General features: G+C 34.4%; 1 protein-coding gene across 1 annotated transcript in view; it reads right to left on the bottom strand.

Annotated features, from left to right (window-relative positions):
- LOC150098582 (signal transducing adapter molecule 2-like) overlaps nt 1–26,231 on the bottom strand; it is a 233,058-nt gene extending 206,827 nt beyond the window's left edge. The window contains exons 1-3 of the mRNA XM_090404857.1: nt 26,085–26,231; nt 12,457–12,617; nt 1,471–1,566 (exon numbers count right to left, since the gene is read on the bottom strand). Of these exons, the coding sequence (XP_090260983.1) occupies nt 1,471–1,566; nt 12,457–12,617; nt 26,085–26,127 (300 nt within the window). The 5' untranslated portion in view covers nt 26,128–26,231. The remainder of the gene's footprint in view (nt 1–1,470; nt 1,567–12,456; nt 12,618–26,084) is intronic.
- Nucleotides 26,232–26,767: the final 536 nt, after the last annotated feature.

Raw genomic sequence — 26,767 nt, 5'->3', positions numbered from 1 at the left:
TCCTTTTTTTAAAATCTTTCCTTGAGGCGTCGGGGGCTGCATGCAGCCCACCAGGTGACATCAGTTTGACACCCCCTGATCTACACCAATGCTATCTACTACCCACTACCATCCCTAGTATTTTATGTCTATAAATTGCATCTGTACTCAAGGCTGATTGGTCTGTAAGCAAGATAAAAAAAACAAGTTTCCAGGAGAAAAAAACCTACTACCTCTGTATGAGATTGGCTAACTCACCTTCAATTGAAAATAATAATAATAAAAATATAATAATAATAGAAAAAAATAACAATAAAATAAATCCAAAGCAGACGTTATAAATACCAAATGCTGAAAAAGCTTGCTGTCTGCTGAAATTGGCAATTGAGCCTTCTGGTCCACCAAGGCTAATGGATTCAATCTACTGCCTTTCTCATTTCTTCTCCTCTCACATCCTGATGGCACAATGGTCCATCACAGACGGATCTTGCACCATAACACAAACTGTTTGTGGCATGCTTCCTCCAATCTTTCACCATCAGAAAAATCCTTGATGATCTTGATACTAGAAAGTGTCCTGATATGGATGATATCTCTCCAAATGTGCTAACAAATTGCATCACAGAATTAACCTATCAATGCAGGATAAGTGTTAACTCATCTGGCATCTAACAACATGAAAGCAAGCCTATATCTAGCTTGTCGCCATCAATTATCAACCCACTGATTTCATCTCAATACACTCTAAAATAATCAGTCATTAATAAAAAACTTTTTCACACATGAAAACCTACCAATTAATTTGTTTATTAGTTCTTACCAAGATGGTTTCTGCCACTTTCATTTCAAAGCAGATGAAAAAGTATAAAGAAACTCATTTGCTGCTTTTGATATTTTCCAGGACAAACATTTTACATCAGTTTTCATATTTTAATAACATGTTTAATACAATATGATTTCAAAACACTTTCTCATTTTATTTTATTTATTTTTTACTATTTGAATAAGTCTTTCTTAAACAAGGAACATAAAAATAAATCATGCTGAAAACTGAAAAGATGCAACTACTGAATTTTGAACAGCTACTACAAAAGACGGTAATTACACATGCAACAGTTATGACCTTGTACCAACTACAAGATTAGATGCTTTTGTTCAAATATTTATTTTGGTTCACTGGAATGAATACCGTGTTAATTTCTGTATATCCTGTTAATTCCTGTATTTTAATCAACCTTGGAATAATCCTTCCAATCTGTTTTCTAAGAGAAGATTTAAGTTTTTGACTATAAAATTTAAAACAAAAATGAAACTAGCAATAGATAACAGAGCTCAAAAGCACTTACCTGATTTCAACATTATTATGCAACATGCTTCATAGGTATAATAAAAAGGATTCATTAAAGCCAGTTTTCTTAAATTACTACATTTGTTCCTTTCTATCTCCACAAATCAATTTTTAGCTTTTATAAATATGAAAAATGTCCTTACTTTTGTTAATACTTTCCTGACTTCACATTCAAAATCTCTGGAACACACTTCAAGATGAAATATTTTCCCACAATTTTTGACGCATGCATCAAGAAGCTAATGAATGATAGATAATAAAATATAATGAATAACAATCAGAAATGTCTGCTAATTGCAATTATAATTCAATCTGAGTGTTAAAAACTAGATATATGAGTAGCTAAAATATTTTAGTTGCTCAAATAGTCAAATGCCTACTAGTGATGAACCCACATTTTGTCTCAAGCGAAAAAATCTTTGCTTTTGTTACTATAGCACAACAGATTCTCCAGACATATCTCATACTTCTCTAAAACTTGTCGGGATCGGGACAACCAGCAGGAACATACTTTTCAAAAGTCAAGGACATCTTGAAAAATTTCGTAAACAGTGGTCTTACTCAAGTTCACCACTTGTGCAATTTCACACAGTTTCACTCACCGGTCTTCTGTCTTGCTGGAAAGGCCAGCCTGCCCAACATCTTCAATGTCACCATGGCCCACTTTAAATTCATTGCACTCAAAACATGCCTGCTTCTTTGACATCACCTTTTTGCCATACACAGCAACCAGTTCACAGTGAATGTCACTTTGTGAGGTCTCACTTGCTTGCAAAAATGAATAACTTTATGGACATTTGTTTGGACCAGACTTGAACGGTAGCCACCATCTTGTAACTGGAATTAGCTGTGAGGTGACAGTAGTGCCACACTGCAATGGCAGTATTTTTGAATGTTATTAACAGGTCTATCTGCTCACTGTGTTTTATCTCATTCCCTTTAACCATTATTAAGGGGGAAAAATGTATTACCTTACTTTTTGGAAACCTACCGTAGCAGGAAAGAGACCCACGGGAAGATCAAGGTCTAGGGTGGACTAATTCAGTCAGAAGTGCCTTAGAAGCATAAAATGTTAGATATGACACTAATGAAGGAAAATAAGTAATAGAATAATTTAGGAGAAAATTATGATAGGAGATTAATAATAATGTAAACTTAATCATGTATTACTGTCATAGTAACCAGAACACTCTTTGAGGGTACATATCAGGAAATTGATGATGACATTTAATCTTGCAAGTTTAATTTTTATTTATAACCAAGTGGTTAATTAGTCACTTGGTTCAGTCACAGCACTGAATAAATGCACCTAACCTGAACAAATATGGTTACCAGAAGGTGCCACTTATGAAATGAAATTGCTCTATTCAACAACATGGCCAATCCCAGATTACTGACCGATTAGGAGACACTGGTTATGTTTTCTCAACACTCTGGAGTCATGATCTATTAATATCAAAATGTAATGTAATTTCGTGCTTTGTTTTAGAGTCACTCCAGTCCATGAAATAAAAAATTTCTGATGTAAAAAAACAGAGCTTAACTTAATCCCAATTAAATTTCATCTTATCTTAAATAAGAAATGTAATATGATTTTTTTTTAATTCAATGGTAAATTACTCACACAGCCTTACAAGAATACTTTCTGAAACCTGAAAGATACTCTGTCATTAAATTTGTGCATATGTTCAAGCTTTTGAAATAATGCAGATAATAACTAAGATGCATGTTTGTCCCATCCTTCCCATACACAGCAAATGAAAAAAAGAAAGAAAATCTTATTATTATCAATCTCCATCATACAAAACAAGGTAGGACTTATAGTGTATTACAGGTTTCTGTCAAGCTAGTGATCAGAGAGAGAGAAGTAGTTTGTCTCTCTGTGTGTGTGTGTGTGTTTCTTAACAGCTAGCTGAAGCTGGTTCTGGAAAGGATGCTGTTGTAAAAATCCAAGTTGTTACAGACTTGAAAAAAAATGGAGGAATGATAGTATCAACTTATTATAACAGAACCTATGGAAGCACCTAATAAAAAGGCATACAAAAAATGATCACTTGCTAGAAGAGAAACGACCTAAATGAGTACACAAGAGACAAAATGATAAATTAATGAAATAATTACTATCTTCTGGACAACGCATTTCAGAAGTTTATTATACCATCCAAACATGATATAAACATTGCTGGATTTTAGATTTGTACAGGTTAGCAGTTATATGTATGAGAAATACTGTGATGAGAAAAAAGGATGCCAAGTTTTTTTGGATGCTGAAGCTATGGATGTGATGCATTTGTGCCAGAAAGGTTAGATAGAAGTGAATGTCAGCCCAATCAGAAAAAATCTACAGTGGAACCTCGGTTGTCGAACGCCTCTGTTCTCGAACAATTCGGTTCCTGAACATATTTTCCGAACAGAATTTCGGTTCCCGAATAGGCAAAACGGCAACCACATGCTCAGCTCAGTGTGCTGAGCTGTAAGGCATGCAAGCGTCAGTTACACAGCAGCCTTCATTCAGTGCAAACACCTGCTCGAATTTGCAGTGAGTTTTCTCGATTTTCTTTGTGTTTTGTTGTTGTTTTTTTCATAAATTATTATTAATTAAGCCACCATGGGGCCGCAGAAGAATACTGATAGCAGCAAAGCGAAAAGAAAATTTGTTAGAACCACAATAGAGATGAAAAAAGAAATCATATCCAAACATGAAAATGGTGTTCGTGTCTCGAATCTTGGCAGAGAACAAACCAGAAACCGATGTTGCAACAGATACACAAAAGGAAACAGAGATGATTGGGGCATGTCTTGAGGAAAGAAGATAAAATAATAGTAAAACAGGCTCTAGATTGGAACCCACAGGGTAAAAGACGACAAGGCCAAGAGAAACATGGAAAAGAACAATACTGAAAGAAATAAATATTAATAAAAACTGGAACCAAATAAAAGCAGAAACAAAAAAAACAGAGTCCTGTTGAAAATGGTGGTGAAAGACATGCTCCCAGGTGGAGTGAAGAGGATTAAGTAAGTATAGAAACACTGCACAAGAAAAGCATGTTCTACAAAGTGAAACCCATCACGCAAGTCGAATGACTGCGTGATGGGTTTCACGCAGTCATTTATTTACATACCATCTTATAGCTCACTTGGTATGCAAAATTCACTGTCCTTTCTCACTCATAGTACCATATTTCCCACTACTGATAATTTTTTAATTAATTTTTTTTTAATTGTCAAGATCACTTCCTCATGATCTGGTTAGGGTACCACCATGTTTTAAGGTATTTCATCTACTGGTTATCTCTACATATTGTTCTGAATAGGACTACTTTAATTTGAAACCCTTTATATAACACAAATTTTACAAATTAAATTAAAGTCAGATTTAATCTACCCTACAAATTAATCACACTATATTCCTTACATGTTTAGATAAGTGAATACAAGTATTAAAGATAATTTCTGTTAGTTTTATTCAGAGAATGTGTGCACAAATTAGATTTCAATCAGAATTATAGTATAGGGAAATGGGTGGGGGAGTTTAGTTTGACCATTTGTCCTTCCATAGAAAATAATCAAAAGATGACTGGACAGTGATTTCTTTCTTCTCTTCAGAAATCTCATGATAACACCAAAGCATTTTCTATCTATCTCAGCTATCTATTTCCACTTTTTTTTTTTTTCCCCAGTCATGAGAGTATTTCATCACAGGGCAAAGCAAATGCTAAAAATACTAAATGTATCGATACAATTTTTTCATAACCTTTTCAGAGTAATCTGCCTGTCTGACTGCACAAGTAAAGGTCTATTTATATACAGTTCAACAGAGAGAGAGAGAAAAAAAAATCATCAACCAATTCCTGATGCCTCTGGAGACAGGGGTACAGGATAGTACTATATGAAAATTTACATCATTACTAACTTCTAATCAACAATTTTACTCCAAATTAATCTGTTATCTATTAAGGCTCCAACATTATTGGACATTATATTTCTGTCTTCTAAAGCACATTTTACTGTATCAATCCATCTACATCGTGGTCTACTACTACTACTCAGGGCCGGCTCTACCGACGGTGCAAGACGTGAATTTGCACAGGGCGGCAAAGTTGGCATAAACTATACGAAAAATAAGGGAGAAGGGGTGGCAAAATTCCTAGGGGCATCCCTGCTACTACTGGTCTTCCTCTGAGTCTTTTTTCCTGCTAACCTGGCTAAGAACATTTGTTTCACTAATCTCTCCTCTCCCATTCTGTTTAAGTGATAAACATTATTTCTGCTAACACTTTCCTAATATCCTCATTTTTAATAAAATATTGCCATTGATGCCATACCCGGTCAATCCAGTAATCTTACTGGATTGACCGGGTGGTCAAAACTCTCGTATCTATGGTCTCCAGTGTTTGATTACGTGTTTTATTTCTAACCTGGCTCTCAGATCTATAAGTTAAAATTGGTTTGAACACTGACTTGTATACTGCTAGTTTAGTGTTTTGGTTAATTTCTTTCTTCTTCTATACAAACTTATTGAGTTAACTTCCTACCATATCAGATTAATTACTACTTCTGTTGTCTATTTCCATATTTAATTTGCCAACTTTGCCTGCTTATTTTAATAAGTTATTCAATAGTTATTCATTTTCATTGATTATTTAATTTAGTCAGGGAATCGTACAGACTTGTAATGGATTTATTCAGAAGTATAACATCATCTGCATAAAGGAAAGAGCTAAGATTAACATCATCAATTTTGATATCAGGTTTAAATCACTGTCCTTTATAAGATGATCCATACAGATAATGAATAACAGTGGAGATACTGTGCACCCTTGTTGCACACACCTGATTTAATATCAAACAATTTTCCTGTACCTCCTTCAATTCTAACTGCTGACTTAAAGTTTGATATGAATTGCTTGATACAACGTCCTATTTTCCTATATAACTAGCATTTTGAAGAGCTTTCCTCTCGGCACCTTGTCATATACCTTTTCCAGATCTAAAAAACTTAAACACAAATATCCTGTTACATTCCCAAGATTTTTCAACTATTTGTATTAAACTGGAAATCTAATCCTGACAACCTCTATTTGGCCTGAATTCAGCTTGATCTCCACCAAGCTTCCCTTCCACCATTTTTCTTAGCCGTTTCTCATGTATACTAGCATAAATCTTACCAGGGACACTCAGCAGGGAAATACCTCTTTAATTCTCACAATTCAGTTTTATTTTCTTTTTTAATTGGGTACAATGAGAACTCTACTCCAATCATTTGGAATTCAACCCTCTGAATTATGCAGTGCATCCACCGTAAAACTATTTTATTTCCATATTTGAGCATTTATGATCAAATTTCATCTACTGCAGCTGCCTTTCCATATTTTAGGTTTTCGATGACTTTTTCTACTTCAAGTATGGATATGTATTCCTGACTGCAATACTGTTGGGAGTTTTCTACCTGACTACCGATGCCACTTTTTTTCATTTTGCAATCTTTCAAAGTAATTACTCCAGACATCTAGAATGTCTTTATCTTCAGTTTTCATGTCACTTTTATCATCTCTGATTCCTTTTACAGCATTCTTTCCTCTATTTCTAAGCTTTTCAATAGCTTCCAGAATATTTTACTACCTTCCTGATATCTGTTTTCTATGTTCTTATCAAATCTTCCCATGATTAATTTGTTTAACTAGTTTTATACACTGTTTCACTTTCTTATATTTTTCTCCGTATTCTCTAAGAGCACAAACTGACTTAGTTGTCAGGAACTTTTGACATACTTTCTTGTTTTCCTTGTCTGCCTCTAACTTCCTGAATCTACCATGAAGTTATGAATTTTGTATCTTTATAGACAACCTCACCAGATGCCTCTGTAACTGAATCAATGTTTTTTTTTCAGTATTTGAAGAAAACATTTATTGCACTGGATTGCCAGCATTTGGTTCTTGTTTTCAACCTATTGTTTTTTTGTTAAATAATGCTTCTGTATGTGAGTCTGCAGTCACCTCTGAAAGCTGCTTAACTTTGATTCTTTTTAATAATAACTTTCTCACACACTCTTCTTTTCAATAAGAAATTCAATTTTATCCTGCTCAAAACTAAAGAGGAATCACTTCCCATTTCAAATCCTCTGTATACTCATGTCCTGAACCAATGGAAGAACATCGCTATTAACTATAACATAGCCCATGAAACTTTTCGTATTTTTTGCATCTTCTCATGTGAATTTGTGCATATTTTTATGCTGGAATATTGTGTTAGTAATAAGTAGTCCAGGTCCTAAATAGAAAGCCAGCAGGCACTTACCATTGTTATTAGCTTTGCTCTTTTCTCCAAATTTTTCCAAAACATTCTGTATGTCTGGTAATCATTATCTACTCTGCTGTTTAGATCCCCAAACAAGGACCAACTTTTCCCTTTTTATTGTGCCTTCTCTAATGCCTCGAAAAATACCCGTTTCTTCCTTAGTAGAACCGATCTTCAGTGATGAAGTACTGAATAGGAAAGCATTCTTCAGTGGTTTCAAAGACAAATATGTTGGCTTATAATGGTACCAAAACACACTCCTGTCTCCTTTCTCTGAAGAAAGACCTCACTTTATCCATAAAGTAATTAGTAGTACCAGATCATTGTATGGAGAACATTTCCTTTGTGTGAGAACCAGTCCAAGAAGAAGTCAATAAATAATAAGAAGTAAAAACAACATTGAATTTTTTGGAAAATGTAATTTGTGAACATTAATTGTTGTTACTAGAATGGCCCTGTATTACACATATTTTTCTATTTCCTTAAAGGGAAAAAAAAATTGTTCAGAAATTTATTTTTAATTAAATTAAATATTCTATTTTGAACAGTCTGCAGTTACTCGCCAGCTGGCAAAATCTACTTGCGACAGGCAAGTGGGTGACTAAATTTGTTGAGCCTTTCATATTTGACAGGTTCACCAAAAATTGTCCAAATAACTAAAATTTTAATCTGTTCTTCATATTTGCATATGATATTTTCTGTCTTCTTCTATATTCACACTTCTAGTTTGTTTATTCCTATTATACAAAATTTGTCAGAGCAGTTATTTAATTTTGCTAGAGATTCTTGAACACTTGTGGAAGACATTAAAATGGTTGATATGGCATCTCCACTGAGTAACAAATTAAGCTTAATATCCTCCAGCATTATTAATATAGCTAACACACTATATTACGTGTCAACCATATTGAAAATTGAATTGCCACTACATAGCTGTAATATAGTGGACACAACTGTTACATCTTTTGGCATGTGACATGTATTCAAGATACCAAGCAATTTTTATATAAACTTGGTTTTTAATCCTATTTCCTAAGTGAGCAAACAGACAAGTAATTCAAGTATGTGACATGTTATTAAAAAATAGCAAACTCAGAAACCTTAGAAATAGTTTGGTATAGTGGATTTTTAAGCTTAGCACTATGCATAGAGCTTCGGAATGCAGACGTTTCGGTACTTTGTTATAATTGGTAATTTGATTGTGGCAGATGAGTATATTATAGCAGTGTTTGCTATAGTGAAAATCAACTAACTTTTTTTTTCTAGCTGTGGTTTGGAACTACAGCTGAAGTAACCATATTATTAATCAGCTACTGTTATCAAAATTAGTCAGTCTCAAAACACTCCATTTAAAATGAATTAAAAACAATCCACCTATTATAATCAAAGTTCCAGTTATCAGAATCCTTGACTGTTTAGCCTTTTGCACCTCAGAATTCTAAGAAATAAGGGTTAATTAAGAGAAAAATTGACAAAGAAAATTTGTCGAAATCTGACTTTTTTGTTAATCTTCTTTTAATCTTATACTTCCATAAATCTTATATCTTCCAGACAAATGCAAGTGGGTAATCTTTTTTTAATCTCAATCTTCCGTAAAACTCAAATCTTCCAGACAAATGCAGGGGGATGTAAATACAGCTAATTGTGATTTTTTGAGTTTATTTTCGTGCTCTCTTTTAGTGAGTGAAATTGACTTTTAAGTGCTTGAAAACAGCCTTTAGCATTATGGCAGAAGCAAGTAAAAAATGTAAAGATTTATCTTTTCAAGAAAAGTAAACAATTTTGAAGTGCTACAATAAGTTACCCAAAATGAGTCAGTGTACTGTGGCATACATTTAAAAATTTCACAACCACTGTTGAGTAAGATCTTAAAAAACAGATCAAACATTGAAACTTCAGCTCCTACTAATGAGAACATGGATCAGAAAAGAGCCAGATCCAGTAAAGATACTCAAGTTGAATCAGCATTAAAAATTTAGTTTAGTAATTCGTGAAAAGAATGCTTCGATTAATGGACCTTTAATGCATCAAAAAGCAAAAGAACTTGCAAAAACAATGGGCAAAGAAAATTTCACCGCAACTGATGGATGGTTTAACAGGTGGAAAAAGTGAGAGATCAAACGTTTGCCTGTTGACTACTGTTCTAGTGCAAATACTTGGATGACTAATGACATTTTCAACAATTGCTTAGTTAAGTGGGATCTTAAAAAGCAAAAAATTGTCTTGTTTAGTAGACAACTGCACTGTACACACAAATAATTTATCGTTAAAAAACATCAAAGTAATCTTCTTGCCTTCAAACACTACATCGTTAATTCAACCATGTGACCAAGGCATCATACAAGCTTTTAAAGCTTATTATCACAGGGAAGTTAGTGCGAGAATTATAGCTGAACTCGATTATATAAAACACCAATCTGATGCATTGCATTTGGTAGCAATGTCATGGAAGCACTTCTCAGAGAAGACTATTGAAAACTGCTTCCAAAAAGGTGGATTTTTTAAGACAAACTCTGAAACTTCTTCAGAGTTTGTCTTAAAAAATTTGAATATCTTACAAATAAAATTTTTGATAAAACCCCAATCGGCATGTCAAAAGAAGAATTTGAAAATTGGTTGGATACTGATAACAATGTGCTTCTGATGAGAACTTTAAACTAATAGAAGAAAGTGAACCTAATACAAGTACAGAAGAACAAATTTAGAAGCTTCTCCAACCAATGCAAGAAGCTCTACGAATACTCCGTCACAGCGAGCAACATACTCGTAGAGTAACAAACTTCGAAAGTCATTATGAGTATAAGCAATTTATTCATGAACTGCTCTATTCAAAGACACATAACAGACAACACTAGATAAGTTTTTAAACTAAATGTTATGTTGTTGCTCATTAAAAAGTTGTTTATAACAATAAATTAAATAAAATTAATGTTCATAACAATAAATTGAAATAAATGATGCAATTTTTTATATCCTTTGCTTAATGTTTTCAGCTGGTTATTGTTATTGAAAAGAGACTGTCCCAAAGTGATCATGATAAGCGAAGTCCAATGTACTATAATTTAAGATGTGCAAACTTGTTTGCTTACATTTGGTAATTGTAAGTGGTTTTTTTTTTTAAGACCAGTGTAGCTCAGTGGAAATGGTGTTTACACTCCTCAGTGCTAAACTGCCTGAAGGCAGACTTGGAGTTCAAGTCTAGTTGTTGACTAGAGGAACTTTTACTAAGCCTTTTTTCAACCGGTTCCCAAGTTAGTCGATCTCTGGCATGGGCAAGCGGGTTTTTCTCTCTCGGAAACTCAGGTTTATCGTTCCATAAACTCAAGAAAATCAACCGTAGAATCCACACTATTTCAGATATTAAAATATTGTGTTAGGGACCACGAGATGACAGCACTTACTAGCCACCTTCTTCACTGCATACCGATTAATTAGTGACAGCCTTGGGCCAGCTATCTCTGATTGGCTACCAGTGGAGATTGAACTGCCTACTCAGTCTCCAAAAGTTAGATAGGGGTAAAAAGGCCTCGCCTGCTCCCTATAAGGGAATAAAAAGGCATTAGCTAATTTTTTTTTCTTCTTGGCATTTTTAATTCATAGTATAACCAAATGGAAATACTTGCAACATCTATCTTTAATCCAGATAATATTAATAATAAGATGTGACACCTTTTGACTACTTGTATATGGAAATATGACTTCTGTATTACTTCAACCTTAGTATCACTTCTGAGTCTGGCTCTTCCCATAATGCACAGCATTATACATGTCCAAAAGGATGTGTGTGTGTTGCATTGTGGGATACTAAGGTAGCTGATGTGTGAAGTCATCAGCCTCTATATACAAGTAGCCTAGTAATGAAGTGACTTCATGCACAAACTTTGTTTGTTTACATTTGGATCAAGGATGAAACCAAGAATAACTTCTTGGCATCTTTAATTTATTTTTCAGTCTTTACATGAAACTTTAGCAAAGTTTCATCAGTATAATTTCTTTTTTTTTTTTTGACAGTATGAAAGAAAAAATTTAAAAATTTTTGCATTTTGAATCCCTTGTTTGAAACCCAAGTGCTTGTTTACAGTTTGTCGCCATTAACAATATATCAAGCTCAAATTTCTATTTTTATTAGCTTGAAAGAAAGCTATTATGCAAATAACTAGTTAACTAACATCTGTAAAATCTGAAATCTTATTTTATTTGTTTTGTTTATTTTTTTTTTATGCTACCCCCATCCATGAAAGGCTGGCTATCAGTGGGCTAAGGATTTTCCATTTTTATTAATTTAATATATTTTTCTGTATTTTTATTTATTTATTTTACATAATCCAGAAAACCTTCTCTAGAGATCAAACACAGAACTTTTTCAAGCACCATCAGACCTTTAGAAAAACAGTGGTCTCACACCATGGAGTGAAATTCATCTTCTACCTAAAGACAATCACAAACATCAATGAATGCCAATTGTGGGATGTGAACTCACAGCCTACTGGATTATTATTATTATTATGTGACACCTCCAGGGAGTCCAAAGACTCATCGAGGGAGAGTGTGCCAACAGCATCAAACGATTGAACCCTTCCAACTACTAACCGTGCTGAAACTTGCTTAACTTTTTGCTTGAACCATTAGTAGCAGAGGCGCTACCAATCGACTAATCTTTGCTGGCAAGAGTAGATATGCTAGTCATTCAACTAAATCAACAAGGTTGGCAATTTATTGTAATAAAACACTATAATTTAGCATAATACTATCACTTTTATCTCAATTAGTGTAATTCAAGCAATAGGAATTAAAATTTTGAATATATGCAAAAATATATTTACTACACTTACAGTGAGAGACTGCATAGAAACATGAGGGATAGTACTATTCATTCTTTTTACGATAGAGCGGAGACAATCTTTTGGACCATTTGGTGTAGTACCTACTTTGTCACAGATGTCCATAATCAAACCCCAGTCATCAGAAGTGTTCATAGCACTAGTGACCTTTGCTGAAAAAAATTAAAATTGCATTTGTAAATGAGCAAGAGAAGCAACTTTATGTAATAAAACAATTTTACACATTTTCTCAACTTTGCAATTTTCTGGTTTACTGCAAACATACTGCAGCAATACATACAATGTACCTGAATTGAAAATCTATATTTCCATGTATCATGAAGAAATGATGTGCCATTTGGTGGCACAGCACAACAAAAGGAGTGGGGATATAACCATGATATAAACACTTTAAAATGAAGTACCTCCACAAGCTTTAAGCTAGATGTGCAAATATTTTGTTTGTAAAGTTTACATATATATAACTTTTTTTTCCCCTCAAGCTGAGCAAAGGGCATACGAAAGTTTACAATGTGGAACTAATTTTTGCTAGTCCTAACTTTTTGTGGGAATAGCTGGTTTAGATGCATACTGTTCAGAAATATTGTTTTGAAACTGAATAAGAAACTCAAAGATTGGAATCAGAGAGTTTCATGCCGAATATAGTATAAAAAACTATAAAGTATCGGCGAATACTAGCGTGAGCTGAATGCAACGAGTTGCCCGTGTTTGTACTATGTTCTAGGACTACTTGCATTCAGCTCACGCTAGTATTCGCCGATACTTTTATAGTTTTTTTATACTATATTCGGCATGAAACTCTGATTCCAATCTTTGAGTTTCTTATTCGGTTTTAAAACAATGTGGGATCTAATATCCCCTTAATTTAATTAATGTTTATATCACTGAAATGAAGCCTGTTGGTTCTTTATATTTAAGTAACTTAATGGGTGCACCTTTTTGGACAACTCGTATAGCAGAGTATATAAGTTCTTTTCGCTATACCCTTTGGTATTAATAATTTGGTCTTGCTACTCACTGATGAAGCCTCAATAAAGGCTGAAACTGGTCTGGGTAGTGACCTCCCTACCATAATGTAATAACAGCATACATTTCCTAGGAAATGCGTTTTTACATTATGGTAAATACCAAAGAATAGTGATCAGAACTTTCCCCACCTTTGCAACGAGTTGCCCGTGTTTGTACTACGTTCTAGGACTACTTGCATTCAGCTCACGCTAGTATTCACCAATACTTTTATAGTTTTTTATACTATATTCGGCATGAAACTCTCTGATTCCAATCTTTGAGTTTCTTATTCGGTTTTAAAACAATGTGGGATCTAATATCCCCTTAATTTAATTAATCTAATATCCTTTTTTGATGTCTACTGGGTCTTCTCTTTCCAATTAGTTTATATTTTATTATAAGGCCTATAATCTGTAAAAATGTTGAAGTTTTTAATTTTATGCCTTTTTTCCTTCATATGATATTTGGATTTCACATCCAAATAAAGTATGTATCTGTTCTATTTTATTATTAATAACTATTTTACTTCTAACTGGAGTTTGTCCAAAAAATGGCATTGTTTTTAGTTTTAACTATGGATATTTTCATTCCAAACTGTTCTACTATGATGTTTAAATTATATACTGCACTTTGTAAATTGTTTTCCTTATCTGATATTACCCGATCATCTGCAAATAATAGTGTATTTATTTTGTTATTCTGGGAAATTTCTATACCTGGATTGTTTATAGTGTTCCAGTGTATTAATATTTCATTAATATAAATACTGATATAAATATTAATATAAATACTGTTGGAGGCAGAAGGCATCTCTGTCTCACACCTTGGTTTATAGATTGTTTTTCAGACATGTTTTCATTTATTTTTATTTCATTATCTTTGTACAGATTCGATATTGCATGTAGTAAAATATTAGGTATATTTATTCTTTGTAATATATCAAACAGTATATATCTTTTTTTTTTTTTTTTTTTTTTTAATTTTGTCAAATGCTTTTTCATAATCTATAAACAAAAGATGAGTTTCTAAATTAAATTCTCTTTTTTCTATACATACTTTTAAACAAAAAGTTGCATCAATTGTAGAGCATCACTGACAGCTGTTTTGAATGCATGGGCAGCATTTATGTTTTCTAAGTAGTCCACGCTAAGGCAACTCATGAATGCCAGTGAGTGTATTCCGTAAGCTCTCTGATCGACTTATTTTTAAGCAACTTTCATAGTTTCTACATTCGGCTTTGAAATAATGCTGGATCTAATATCCACTTTACTTATATAAGGTTTCATCGCTGAACTGAAGCCTTTTGGCTCTTTATATTAGTAAATACTTTATGCACCGACCGAGAGTTCGTTTACGAAAAATACATCTCTCTGACATTTCAAGTTCCTTAGTACTGAATGAGAGTTTTTGCTCTCTTAAGGATTTTTCCTGAATTTTCTGTTCAGTGGTAGGGTAAGTCTGTCACTGAGTGGAATCAACACTGAGCCGGACAATCTTTTGGTCACTCATAGGGAGTGAACCAGGGGATCGCCTAATTTTTAGAGAGGCCATTACTTAAACACCAGTCTCTAAGGAGAACCAACCAGTTCGAAACAGCTGTCAGGCCAGTGAAACCTTATCAAAATGGACTAATAGAAAGCGAATACATAGATGCTTGGGCAACGTTTATGTTTTCTAAGTAGTCTGTAATAATACAACTCGTGAATGCCAGTGAGTGTATTCCCATAAGCTCTCTGGTCAACTTATATTTCCGAAACTTTCATAGTTTCTACATCTGGCTTTGAAATAATGCTGGATCTAATATCCACTTTATTTATGTAATTTTGCATCGCTGAACTGAAGAAGCCTTTATTTTAGTAAATACTTTACACAACAATTGAGAGTTTGCTAACGAAAAATACACCTTTCCAACATTTCAAGTTTCTTAGTACTGAATGAGAGTTTTCCCTCTCTTAAGGTTTCTGCCTGGTCTCTGAGGAGAACCAACCAGTTTGAAACAGATGTCAGGCTAGTGAAACCTTATCAAAATGAACTCATAGAAAGTGAATATATAAACACTTGGCAGTGTTTATGTTTTCTAAGTAGTCTGCACTAAGGCAACTCGTGAATGCCAGTGAGTGTATTCCCGTAAGTTCCCTGGTCAACTTATTTTTACCAAACTTTCATGGTTTCTATATTCAGCTTTGAAATAATGCTGGACCTAATATCCACTTATATGATAGAGGATATGTTGGATTAGAGAGAGAGCCCTAGATGTTAGTCCAGCTCTAGACATCTTACTGCCTATAAAGAACTTCATGAATCTGAATATATTATGTGCCATTAGTAATGATGTAATCTTATGTATTTTAGTGTCTATTATCATACAGCTCAGCAGGAAAGTTGTTACATTCTAGTTGGATCTGAACAGATATGCTGTCTGAGAAGACAGAAGAAGGTCCCACTAGGGTTTTTTGATTTTGAATCATCAGTGTAAATAGATACAAAATCAGAGTATGTAATTTATGAGCTTAAAAGAGCTGCTCATAGATAATACGAGGGGTGGAAAATTTGCATAGCCTATGAAAGAAAAGCTGCATTGTGGTATCTATGAATGCCATGACAGTAGTGCATTTAGTTGTGTCTGTACTACATTGTCCATCCCAATATTTAGAGCTTGTAAAGAGCTTTTATTTCCAAACCAAAGGGTCATATAGCAGTCTGATAGGTGTTGTACAGATTTTCCCAACATGAACAAAAAAAATAGTTTTCCATGTGAGATGGTCTGGCGATTTTATTTTTGCCGTGTATAATAGAAACAGTTGATGTCGAAGTGACAAAGGAGGTTCATTTGGCTCAACATACAGATTAGGGATTGGTTAAATTAAAAATGCCAAGAAATTATATTCTTATTTAATCCTTTATCCAAGTGTAAGCAAACAAAGTTTGCTCACATAAATTAAAGATGCCAAGATATTATATTCTTGGTTTAATCCTTTATCCAAGTATAAGCAAACAAAGTTTGTACCTGAAGTATTTTTAGAACTAGACAACTCATATATAGAAGCTAATCATCACATCACTTGTCTTAGTATCCCATAATATAAAGCACATCTCCTTGCAGACATAATGCTATGCATTATGGGAAGGGTCACTATCCAAATCGGTTTCGACCTTTATTCAGGTCTCATCACTGGGAGCCAGATCCAGAGGTGATACCAAGGTTGAAGTAATGCAGAAGTCATATTTTCATATAAGAGTAGCCAAAAGGTGTCACACCTTATTATTAAAATACTCTGGATTAGAGATAGTTGTTAGAAGTTTATCCAACATACTGTCTGACCACAGATCCAAGAGCCTAGTCTGGCAACCTGCCAAGAAGAGTCAATTCATGCTGATGGGGAAAAAGAAATAAAGAATGTACGAATTGGTCACCAACACATGAAATCACGTACTTTATACGTAAAATTTTCCAACTGTTATACAAGCAAAATAGTTATCACTTTAAAAACTAGAACGTTCATAAAAGAAGAGTTAATTTTCCTACGTGTAATAATAAACAACTCATCGCACAAGACGAATTGATTACCCTATTATCAGAATGGATTCTCCTTCTTTTGACATGCGGCAGAAGTGTCAAAGGGTCTCGCATCTGGGCATACAGTACTAAGGCAAGTAATGTAAAGTCATTAGCTTCTAAATACGAGTTTCTCAGTCTTGAAAATACTTCAGGTGCAAACTTTGTTTGCTTACACTTGGATAAAAGATTAGACCAAGAATATAATTTCTTGTCATCTTTAATTTATAGTATAACCAAGTGGAAAAACTTCCAACAAAGTTTGCTTACACGTGAAATCTCTTCATAACTGGGCTATTTGTATACAGAGGCCGATGACTTCACATTAATTACCTCAGTATCTCATGATGCAAAGTACACATCCTTTCAGGTGTGTGCAATGCTATGAATTATGGAAAGGGATACTACCAAGACTGATTTTGACATTTACTGAGGTGAAAAAGTAAAGGAGTGTTCATCATAAGCCTAGAGTAGTTAGTACAGGTGTACAGGAGAGCCTGATAGTATTAGGAGAAAGAAAAAACAGATGGATAGAGTGAGAGACAGGAAAAAAAAAAAGGTCTCAGCTTTTGTGTCATCATGTAGGCAAAGGGCTATCATATTTTTCACCATCTGTCTTTTCTTTCTCTTAATACTATCAGGCTCTCCTGTACATCTGTACTAACTACTCTAGGCTTATGATGAACACCCTTTACTTTTTCACTTCAGTAAATGTCAAAACCAGTTGACCAAGTGAAACTAAAGTGCAAAAATGACTGATATCTAGGTGGTTAGCCTTATCTAAGTTAACTGCCTTGAGTTGGACTTATCTGCCTGAGATTGCTCCCCAATCATTCCTGCAATTGAATAGGACCACAGTGAACTAAGAAGATGGAACCATTTAAAAAAGCCTTTCATAAAAACAGATCGTTTTTACCATATGTGGGTGGTCCATGCCACCTAGCCAAAACTTTGGTATCTCTTATAATGCTTCCTTTCTTTTAGTGTTGCACGGTGATCACCATTCATTTTGGAAATTATGGACTTTACAACCGTGTTATAAATGACTATTTTTAATTTCCAGACATTTCAACCTTCATATCAAGGTAATCATCTGGAGCATATACAAATATACAAGGACAAGCTGAGTTATATTTCACATAGTAAGCTAAAGAAACAATGATTTGATCACCGGTTATTCTACTGGCATGACCTCTAGTGAAAAAAAAAAAAAAAAAAAGATAAAATTAATTAAATATTTAGAAACTACATCAAAGCTAAATTCTATTTAAGATAACATGGGAGAAATATTCTTTCATATTGATAGTTATTCCCAAGTTCCTAACCTCAATTTCCTGCAATACAATATCATCAATATGATACACCATATGCAACCTTTTCGACACGAAATGCATAACCTTACATTTTGCAACATAAAAAATTGACAAGCATTATCCTTTTTTTTTTTTTTGCTCACAATGCCAATTTATTAAAATCACCTTTATCAACTACTGCTCTCCCCAGTTTTGCATCATCAGGAAACAACTGAATATCCCCTCTTAAATCTTTCCCTATGTCACTGATATACAAATTAAATAGTGGCACTAGAACAAAACCCTAAAGTACTCCACTAGCAACCATCATTTTTCTAGATTCTACTCCATATATTATTATATACTACTACTATTACTATACTACTCTTTGGTGTCCATCAGCCATTGCTCTCCCCCTACTATTCTAACTAGCCACATATCCATTCCCAATTGCTCCAGTTTTTGTAATAGTTTTTCCATGTGGTATTCTGTCAAAGTCGAGCAGTATCATAGTGTAGCCATTACCTTCATCCAATTCTGCTGTCAATTTATTATAAAATATGAATAAGTTACTAAGATAGGACCTATCCCTTAAAAAGCCATGCTGCCCACTACAGAGTATCACATCCCTATCCCCACTTTTGGATTTTACCGTTCACCAATTTTTCCAATACTTTAACAACCACTCCTGATATATTAATTGGTTAGAAGCTACCTCTGTCTTGGAGTCACCTTTATGCAATGGTATTATCTTACCCTCTTTCCACTACCTTGGAACAGATGATGTACCATCCAGTCCCACTGCTGTGTTCACATCCATATTTTTTTAATATGATGAACACCTTCTGTCATCTACCTCAATGTTGATATGCATCTCTGTAACATCAGCAACTGTAAAATCACCACCTCGAAGATACGTCTCTGCAAAATGATCACTCAGCAACTCAACTGTTTCTTTTGGTTCAGTCACCATCCTACCATGAGCATTGTTTCAAGTCATACTACTATAGTCATTTTCCCTCTTACTTGCTACATAACAAAAAAAACTCTTTTGGGTTTACTTTGTCTGTTTGGCTAATTCTCTCATAATCAGCAGCCTTAAAATTGAACATAAACCCTTTCTTGACAGAGAACTCTACATTTAGCAATTTCCCAGAACAAGACCGATACATCTTCTGATATGGCCTTCCTTACTATACTGGTCACCCTTCTTGCTTTTTTTTTTTTAGCAGCTCTTGCTTTATATCCCTACTCATCCACTTAATTCCAATTTAGTTTATCCTCTTGACCTGGTATGCAATCTCTGACCACTTTCCATGCAATACTGACATTCTTTTTTTGTAGCTTCTCAAGCAATGGCACTATTCCAAGATTACTCCTGAGCCTCTCATAATCACCAGCCTTAAAATTGAACATAAACCCTTTCTTGACAGAGAACTCCACATTTAGCAATTTCCCAGAACAAGACCGATACATCAGATACATCTTCTGATGCTGTTATCAGATCCAACACCTTCAAACCCCTTGTCCTCCTCTATAACATGCTATTTCATGTAATTATTCCTTAGCAACTGTAAAACACCCACGTCCATCTTGCCATATCCCTTTCCTTGTTCCAATCAATTACTCCATAGTTGATGAAAGTTTATTTTTCACTTGGTTAGACTATAATAAATTTAGTTTAATCCTTTATCCAAGTGTGAGCAAACAAAGTTTGCACCTGAAAGTATCTTCAGGACTGGCAACTTAGGCAACTCCTATAGGTGGAGATGACCTTGCTAATGCTTCTGCCTAGCTCCCACTGAAGAGACCTCAATAAAGGTCGAAACTAGTCTTGGTTGTGGCCCTCCCCTTAATGCATAACATTATACATATCCGCAAGGAGATGTGTTTTGCATTATGGGAGATACTGTGAGCTTGCTCCGCCTTTGCAACGTGTTGCCTGGTGTTGTACCACCTTACCCCAGTCCTGAAGATACTTTCAGGCACAAACTTTGTTTGCTCACACTTGGATAAAGGATTAAACTAAATTTATTATCTCCATAGTTGAAGTCTCGCATAATAATTGTTTGGCCTACACTCACTGTTCTAATCTACTGATATGTGGCATCTACATCTTTCTGTAGACCCCCCTCAGTCTATAAGCAGCACCCAACAACATTTTGTCCTATTTGCTTCCATCTCACACCAAGACAGCCTCAAATGAACCATCGCCTTCAGACTTAAAATCCTCTTTAACTTCTAATTTTGCTGGTTGTAATTCTTCAGCTATCATCAGCAATACCCCACCTCCTGTCCTGTTCAATACAATATCCTTTACATTCTATCCCTGTAACTATATCATTTTCAGTCAACCAGGTCTCACTGATGCCTATAATTTTTGGCCAAGTTGAGCTAACCAATGCCAAAAACTCTTCACCTTTATTCCTGAAACTTCTTGCATTCGTGTAAATGCATTTGAACATCCCTTTATACCCTTGTATAATGTCATTACCAACCCATTCAAATTGGAAACCTGTGAAATCCCATTCGGCATTGCATAATCAATACTGTACACATGCTCATTTATCACAGGTGTGGCTAGATGCATGCTTGTTTTCATCCTCCCTAATATCTCTAACTTCCCTGGTTTTGTACTACCACACTCACTAAACAACACTTTCTCCAAACTTCAAAACCATTTAAATGCATTCTGTCATGCACATATAAATCCTTTCATCCATCAAAAAGCTACACACCATTCCTCCTGCACAATGTTCTCATTGACAATCATGGCCCTTCTCAGTTCTGTCCTATCATACATACCGTAAGGCAGCAGACAATCTTTACTTTCTTAATCTTCATTTTTGCTTCCACTAACAACTCTTTTATATCTTCTCTCATTACATATTTCTCACCCTTAAATCATTTGTTCCAGCCAAAACAATTAATTCATTTGCTTCTTTCTTCTGCATACTTACAGCATCACTAACATTCTTTATCTTTGCTCTTGGAAAACATACTTTTGTCATGCTCAACACTTTTTCAGTTCTGTGTCAGGATGACCCACATCTGCAGAGTGAAAATTTAAACCTATTTTCAAGCATCTATTTTGAAAATGTTCAATGCTAGCTGCAGCTATCTTTCTATGACCTTCATATTACATGAGTGACAGAAGATGAGGTCTTTTTTAAATAACAAAACCTGTGGTGCGTTCATAATTAGAAGAAACACATGTATAAACCACGGTGAAAATTATTTAATTGTAAATATTTCATCCTAAGTATCTTAGGACATCATCAGTACAGTATTTAAACAAAAATTAGGAATAACATACAGTTAGGGCGCATGATAAAAACATTAATTATTTAACACAGTTTTGTATGATAATTTCCCATACTTTAGGAATAGTAAGAACGTCGCTGAGGTTTAGGTTTGGTCTGTGTAGTAGGGCTTCAGAACTTTCTCTGTATAAACGTTCATGTTTAAATAAAGATCTATGTAAAAGTTTAGCCTTTTCCCAATGGATCCTATGGTTTGGATTTTCACTTCCGTGTTGAGAGAGGCCAGATTTCTGCGGTTTAAGAAGACGAATGTGGTCTTGATGTTCCGAGATGCGTTTCTGAACAGACCTACCTGTCTGTCCAAAGTAAGATAATTTGCATGAGCATGGAATCTCATAAACACCAGGTAACATCAAGGGTGAGAATTTGTCCTTAAGAGAAGGTAATAAGTTGTAAATGAGGTCGTCTGCATAGAGAGCATTATTTAACAGCAGGAGGAAGTTGTTCAGTTACTGAGCTAACACTGATTGCAAAAAAAAGTCTCTCCTCTTAGGTCAGGAGAAAGCAGTTCCCACTGAGACTTGGAAGATTCGGTTGGATAAAAAGTTCCATAAAAAGAGGGAGATTCCCTCTGAAATCAAAACTGTGCAAGTCTTTCAATATTCTAAATCTCCAAGCAGTGTCATATGCTTTTTCTGTATCAAAGAAAACTGATACTAAGTGCTCATGTTTAAGGATGGCATCTCTAATGCATTCTTCTAGCCAGTGTGTTCTGGAAAAAAGGTAGTCTCTCTCTATCCCCAGAAACCATAAAAAATAAGAGTTAACAATTTTTTCCCCAAAAATCTTGTTTTCTGCAGAATTCAATTTCTGCAGCTGGCTGCTGCTGCAGAAATTGAATTCTGCTAAAGTAGAGAAGGAAGTTCAGTCAGCTTGCTCAATTTTCCATAGTGATATCTGTGAGGAAACACATGGTTACACACGTAAAAAGATGGATGTTACGGGGGAAATAGTAACTTCTACTTCTTAAGTTAAAGGCAGTAAATGTTCAGGTAGGCATTTGAAAGAAGGTGTTCGAGAAGGAGAGAGGAGGAAGTGAGGTTATGTATGCTCAAGAACTCTTCCTGTGATGTTTGTTCAGGCACTACCCCAGAGTCTATTTAAATCCTCATTAAAAGTGAAGAGAGAGAAGGAAGTGAGGTTATGTATGCTCAAGAACTCTTCCTCTAATGTTTGTTCAGGCTACCATATTCAACCAGAAATGCTGAAGTATGGTGGTATAAAAGTCTTACAGTGGCTGCACTGCATAGTCAGAAAGCCTGGACAGAGGGACGAATTCCCGATGATTGGAGTAGAGCTCTCATAGTACCCATATATAAAAAAGTGAAATAAAACTGAATGTGAGAATTACAGAGGTATTTCATTACTGAGTGTTCCTGGTAAGATATATGCAAGTATACTTGAGAAACGGTTGAGGATTGTGGAAAAGAAGCTTGGTGAAGAACAAGCTGCATTCAGGCCAAATAGAGGCTGTCAGGATCAGATTTTCACTTTACGACAGATATTGGGAAAGCATGGGAATATAACAAAGATCTATATTTAAGTTTTGTCGATCTGGAAAAAGGCATATGACAGGGTGCCAAGAGAGAAGCTATTCAATATGCTACAGTTATATGGTGTCAATGGGGCATTATATCAAGCAGTACTTAGTCTTTATTTGAGTTGTAAGTCAGCAGTTAGAACTGAATGGAGTACAGGAAGATGGCTTAATGTTAAATCTGGTGTGAGACAAGGATGTACATTATCCCCTCTGTTATTCATTATCTATATGGATCACATTATGAAGGAAAGTGGTATCAAACATGATATCAAAATTGGAGATGTTAATGTCAGCTCTTTGCTTTATGCGGATGATGTTATACTTCTAAATAAATCCGCTACAAGTCTGCAAGATTCCCTAACTAAATTGAATAACTGCTGTAATAGATATAGTATGATGGCCAGCAATAAAAAGACAAAGACAATGAAAATAGGCAGAATCTCCAATCATCTTTCCAGTTAATATGTGACCTGCATATAACATCTTCTTACCCAACCCTTCCTTTCATTTTTGTCTTTCACATTTTTTTTTTTTTTTTGTGCATGTATGTGTGTGTTGAGCCCATGCATGAGAAGTTAGTTAATCATCCTATAGCACTTTAGTATGTGTATGGGTTGGGAAAGGAGAAACTTGTTTACACTTGATTAAAAAGCCTGTATATTGTATTCCTTGGGAATACATTTAGGGTGTGCATAGTGACATTGTGTGTAAACAGGATTAAACAGTACTGATGGCAAGTTGTGGAATTTCTTTCTGCAAACAATAACTAAAATAATAATAAAACTATGTTATCAGTAATTCATAATTATATTATTAGGCCTACAAAGAGTCGAGCACTCATCAAGGGAGGCCATATATCACACACATCAGCTGTCATACTTTCTCCTAAACTCATTCAACTAGATGCACTCACTACTTCAACAGGCAAATTGTTCCACTCACTCAAGGTGCTATGAGAAAAAAAATCTAGCTCATAACCTTTTCTTAACTGCACACAAACTGTACTTTCACAGATGCCCCCCCCCTTGTCCTCTCCCCACATCTTCATAATGAAAAAATTTATCAACCAATATTCTATAATGTCCTCTCGAAAGTTAATAGATCTCTATCACATCAACCCTCTTTCTTCTGTCTAACCGTGTCTGCACTGCACATACTTCAAATTAAATCACATAACTTGCAATCCAAAATCCAGATATCATCTTTAACTCTTCTAAGAGCTTTTCCACAGTTTCTTTATCTCTCTGGAACTCAGGAGACCAAATCTGCAAAAAGTAATCCAATTGTGATTTTATCACAGCCTAATAAAAATGCAAAATGGCCTTAGTCAATGTTCATTTCAATGTCATAATTATCTTTATGTTATATTTGCAAATTTTTGTTATGTGACCTTTGAACTTCAATTTCCTACCTACCATAACTAAAATATCTTTAGCCTCATCAGTTCTCCAAGCATAATCTCACTAATATAATATGCTGTTGGATATCACATTATGCCAAAGTTCATAACTTTACATTTACTCACATCAAACTGACAACCATTATTGTTTGCCCACACTTCCAGCCTATTCAAATTACCTATAAATGCTCTATATTAGTAGTAGTATCTCTGATTGCCCTGCCCATCACTGCATCAGCAAATTACTGAAGATCTCCTGTCAGCCCCTTTCCAATATCTTCAATGATCCAAGGACTGATCCCTGGGGCACATCACTGTTCACCTTAAATCTGGGAGATTCACATTTCCATATATCACATTCTGATACCTTCATCAGCCACCTGCTTATTCATGCTAATAGTTTACATTCCATTCTCATATGCTCTAGTTTAAGCAGCCTTACATGTTGTATCATATTAAATGCCTTAGCATAGTCCAACAGTATAAGAGTGCATCCATTCCCTTTATCCAACTCAGCTGACATTATAAAATATAAGTAAACTGATTAGACATTAACTCCCTTTATCATGCTCCATTAGTTTGAATGGCATACATTTTCTCCTTTACTAAATTTAGAAATAACTACTTACATGCTATTTAACATGAAATAAGTGCTTTTATACTACATTTCAAACAATGCATATGTTCTTACTCAAAGAAAACTATTCCTTCAAGTGCTAAAAATGGCTTATATTTTTATCAGTTATTTTACTGTGCAATTATAAAGCATATAAATGCTTTGTATGAAAGCTGAAGTTCATTACCACAATAACAATTAACAGGTCCACTATAAATTATCAGTTAAAAAGTGACTAAAAGTTTAATATTTTTGATTATTTAAAACCTGGATGAAACAATGAATTTAGTACAGTTTGTGACCAAGTTTCGAAATGAAAACTTGCACATTATCCTACTAGAATTGTATTACTCCATCTGGAATGAAAATATCCAGATTCGAAATAAGAACGCAATATCTCGTAGCACACCTGCAAAATAGTTAAATTTTTATTCCAATACTTCTTATGAAAATGAGTATAGTCGAATATTGAATCTATATCTAAGGATAAATGTATATACATAATAAGCAAATTTTAATACGAGTTTAATTATTTTAAAAGTATTGGTGCAATAAGCAAAAATGTGACTTATCGAAACATCTGTATTATGTCATTATGAATGAATTGTAAACAGTTTGCACTAGACTGCTAATACGTCTTTCCCTGAAATGCATAATATACTGCATGACGGTGATTACTATTAAGCATCGGGTTATTACTAATATCTTGTGTACCATAATTTATGCACAAATAGGTTGGTTTTAACGCATATTATACTTAGTGTTCTGTGATATAGAGGCAGCACTTAGTAAAATGGATACCAAGAGTTAAAGTACAAGATTTGTTGATATTTGTATTACTCCCTCAATAACCGAAAACTTCAGTTCCTAATTCCTTTTACTTACCAATATCTTGGTCAAACGGAGATGCTGAACCAAATAACGGCATTATTGCTAAATCTATATCACAACCAAATTAAAACCGAACTTCTTGAAATAAAAATTAAACGCCAAAATGATAACCAAGATATGTAAGTGAATCACCGACACAGGTTGTTATTGTACTAGAGCAACTGTGCGCATGACAGGATATTGCATAGCAATAAGTTATTACGACAAAAATATTCTGATCTTGAATAGAAGGATAGTGTTCTCACAAGGCATCTCATTTTGTTACCTATTTAATGCAATAAGGAAAACGGATTAAAAAATAAAATACGAGGAAAAGATGCGTAACACCTTAAGGAGATGTTTGTGCAGTGCTTTGGAAGATATAAATTTAACATGGCAAAAATAATGAAGTAATATTATGAATTAAACCAAGCAATAAAGGCAAGGCAACGTTAGATTTACAGATAAAAGGGATCATCATACACTTAGAGATAAAAACGGAAAAGAAGCAAGCACAAGCATATCGAAATCAATTGAACACTAAGTTAACAATTGTGACTCATATATAATAAGCAGAGTAACAAAAATTGTGCACTAAAATATCATGCACTAAAATCGAGCATTTTGGGAGACAGAGTTGATACAGAAGGGCTTGGCTCTGTTTGCATTACGGGCCATGAGGCCAGAAAAAAGGGGTG

This window comes from Typopeltis vanoorti, chromosome 15 (genome assembly GCF_054136105.1).
Source record: "Typopeltis vanoorti isolate ZY-2024b chromosome 15, IOZ_Tvanoo_1.0, whole genome shotgun sequence".
In the NCBI taxonomy this organism is placed as follows: Eukaryota; Metazoa; Arthropoda; class Arachnida; order Uropygi; family Thelyphonidae; genus Typopeltis; species Typopeltis vanoorti.
Note: the sequence above shows the minus strand (reverse complement) of the source record. Positions and strands in the feature narration are given on the sequence as shown.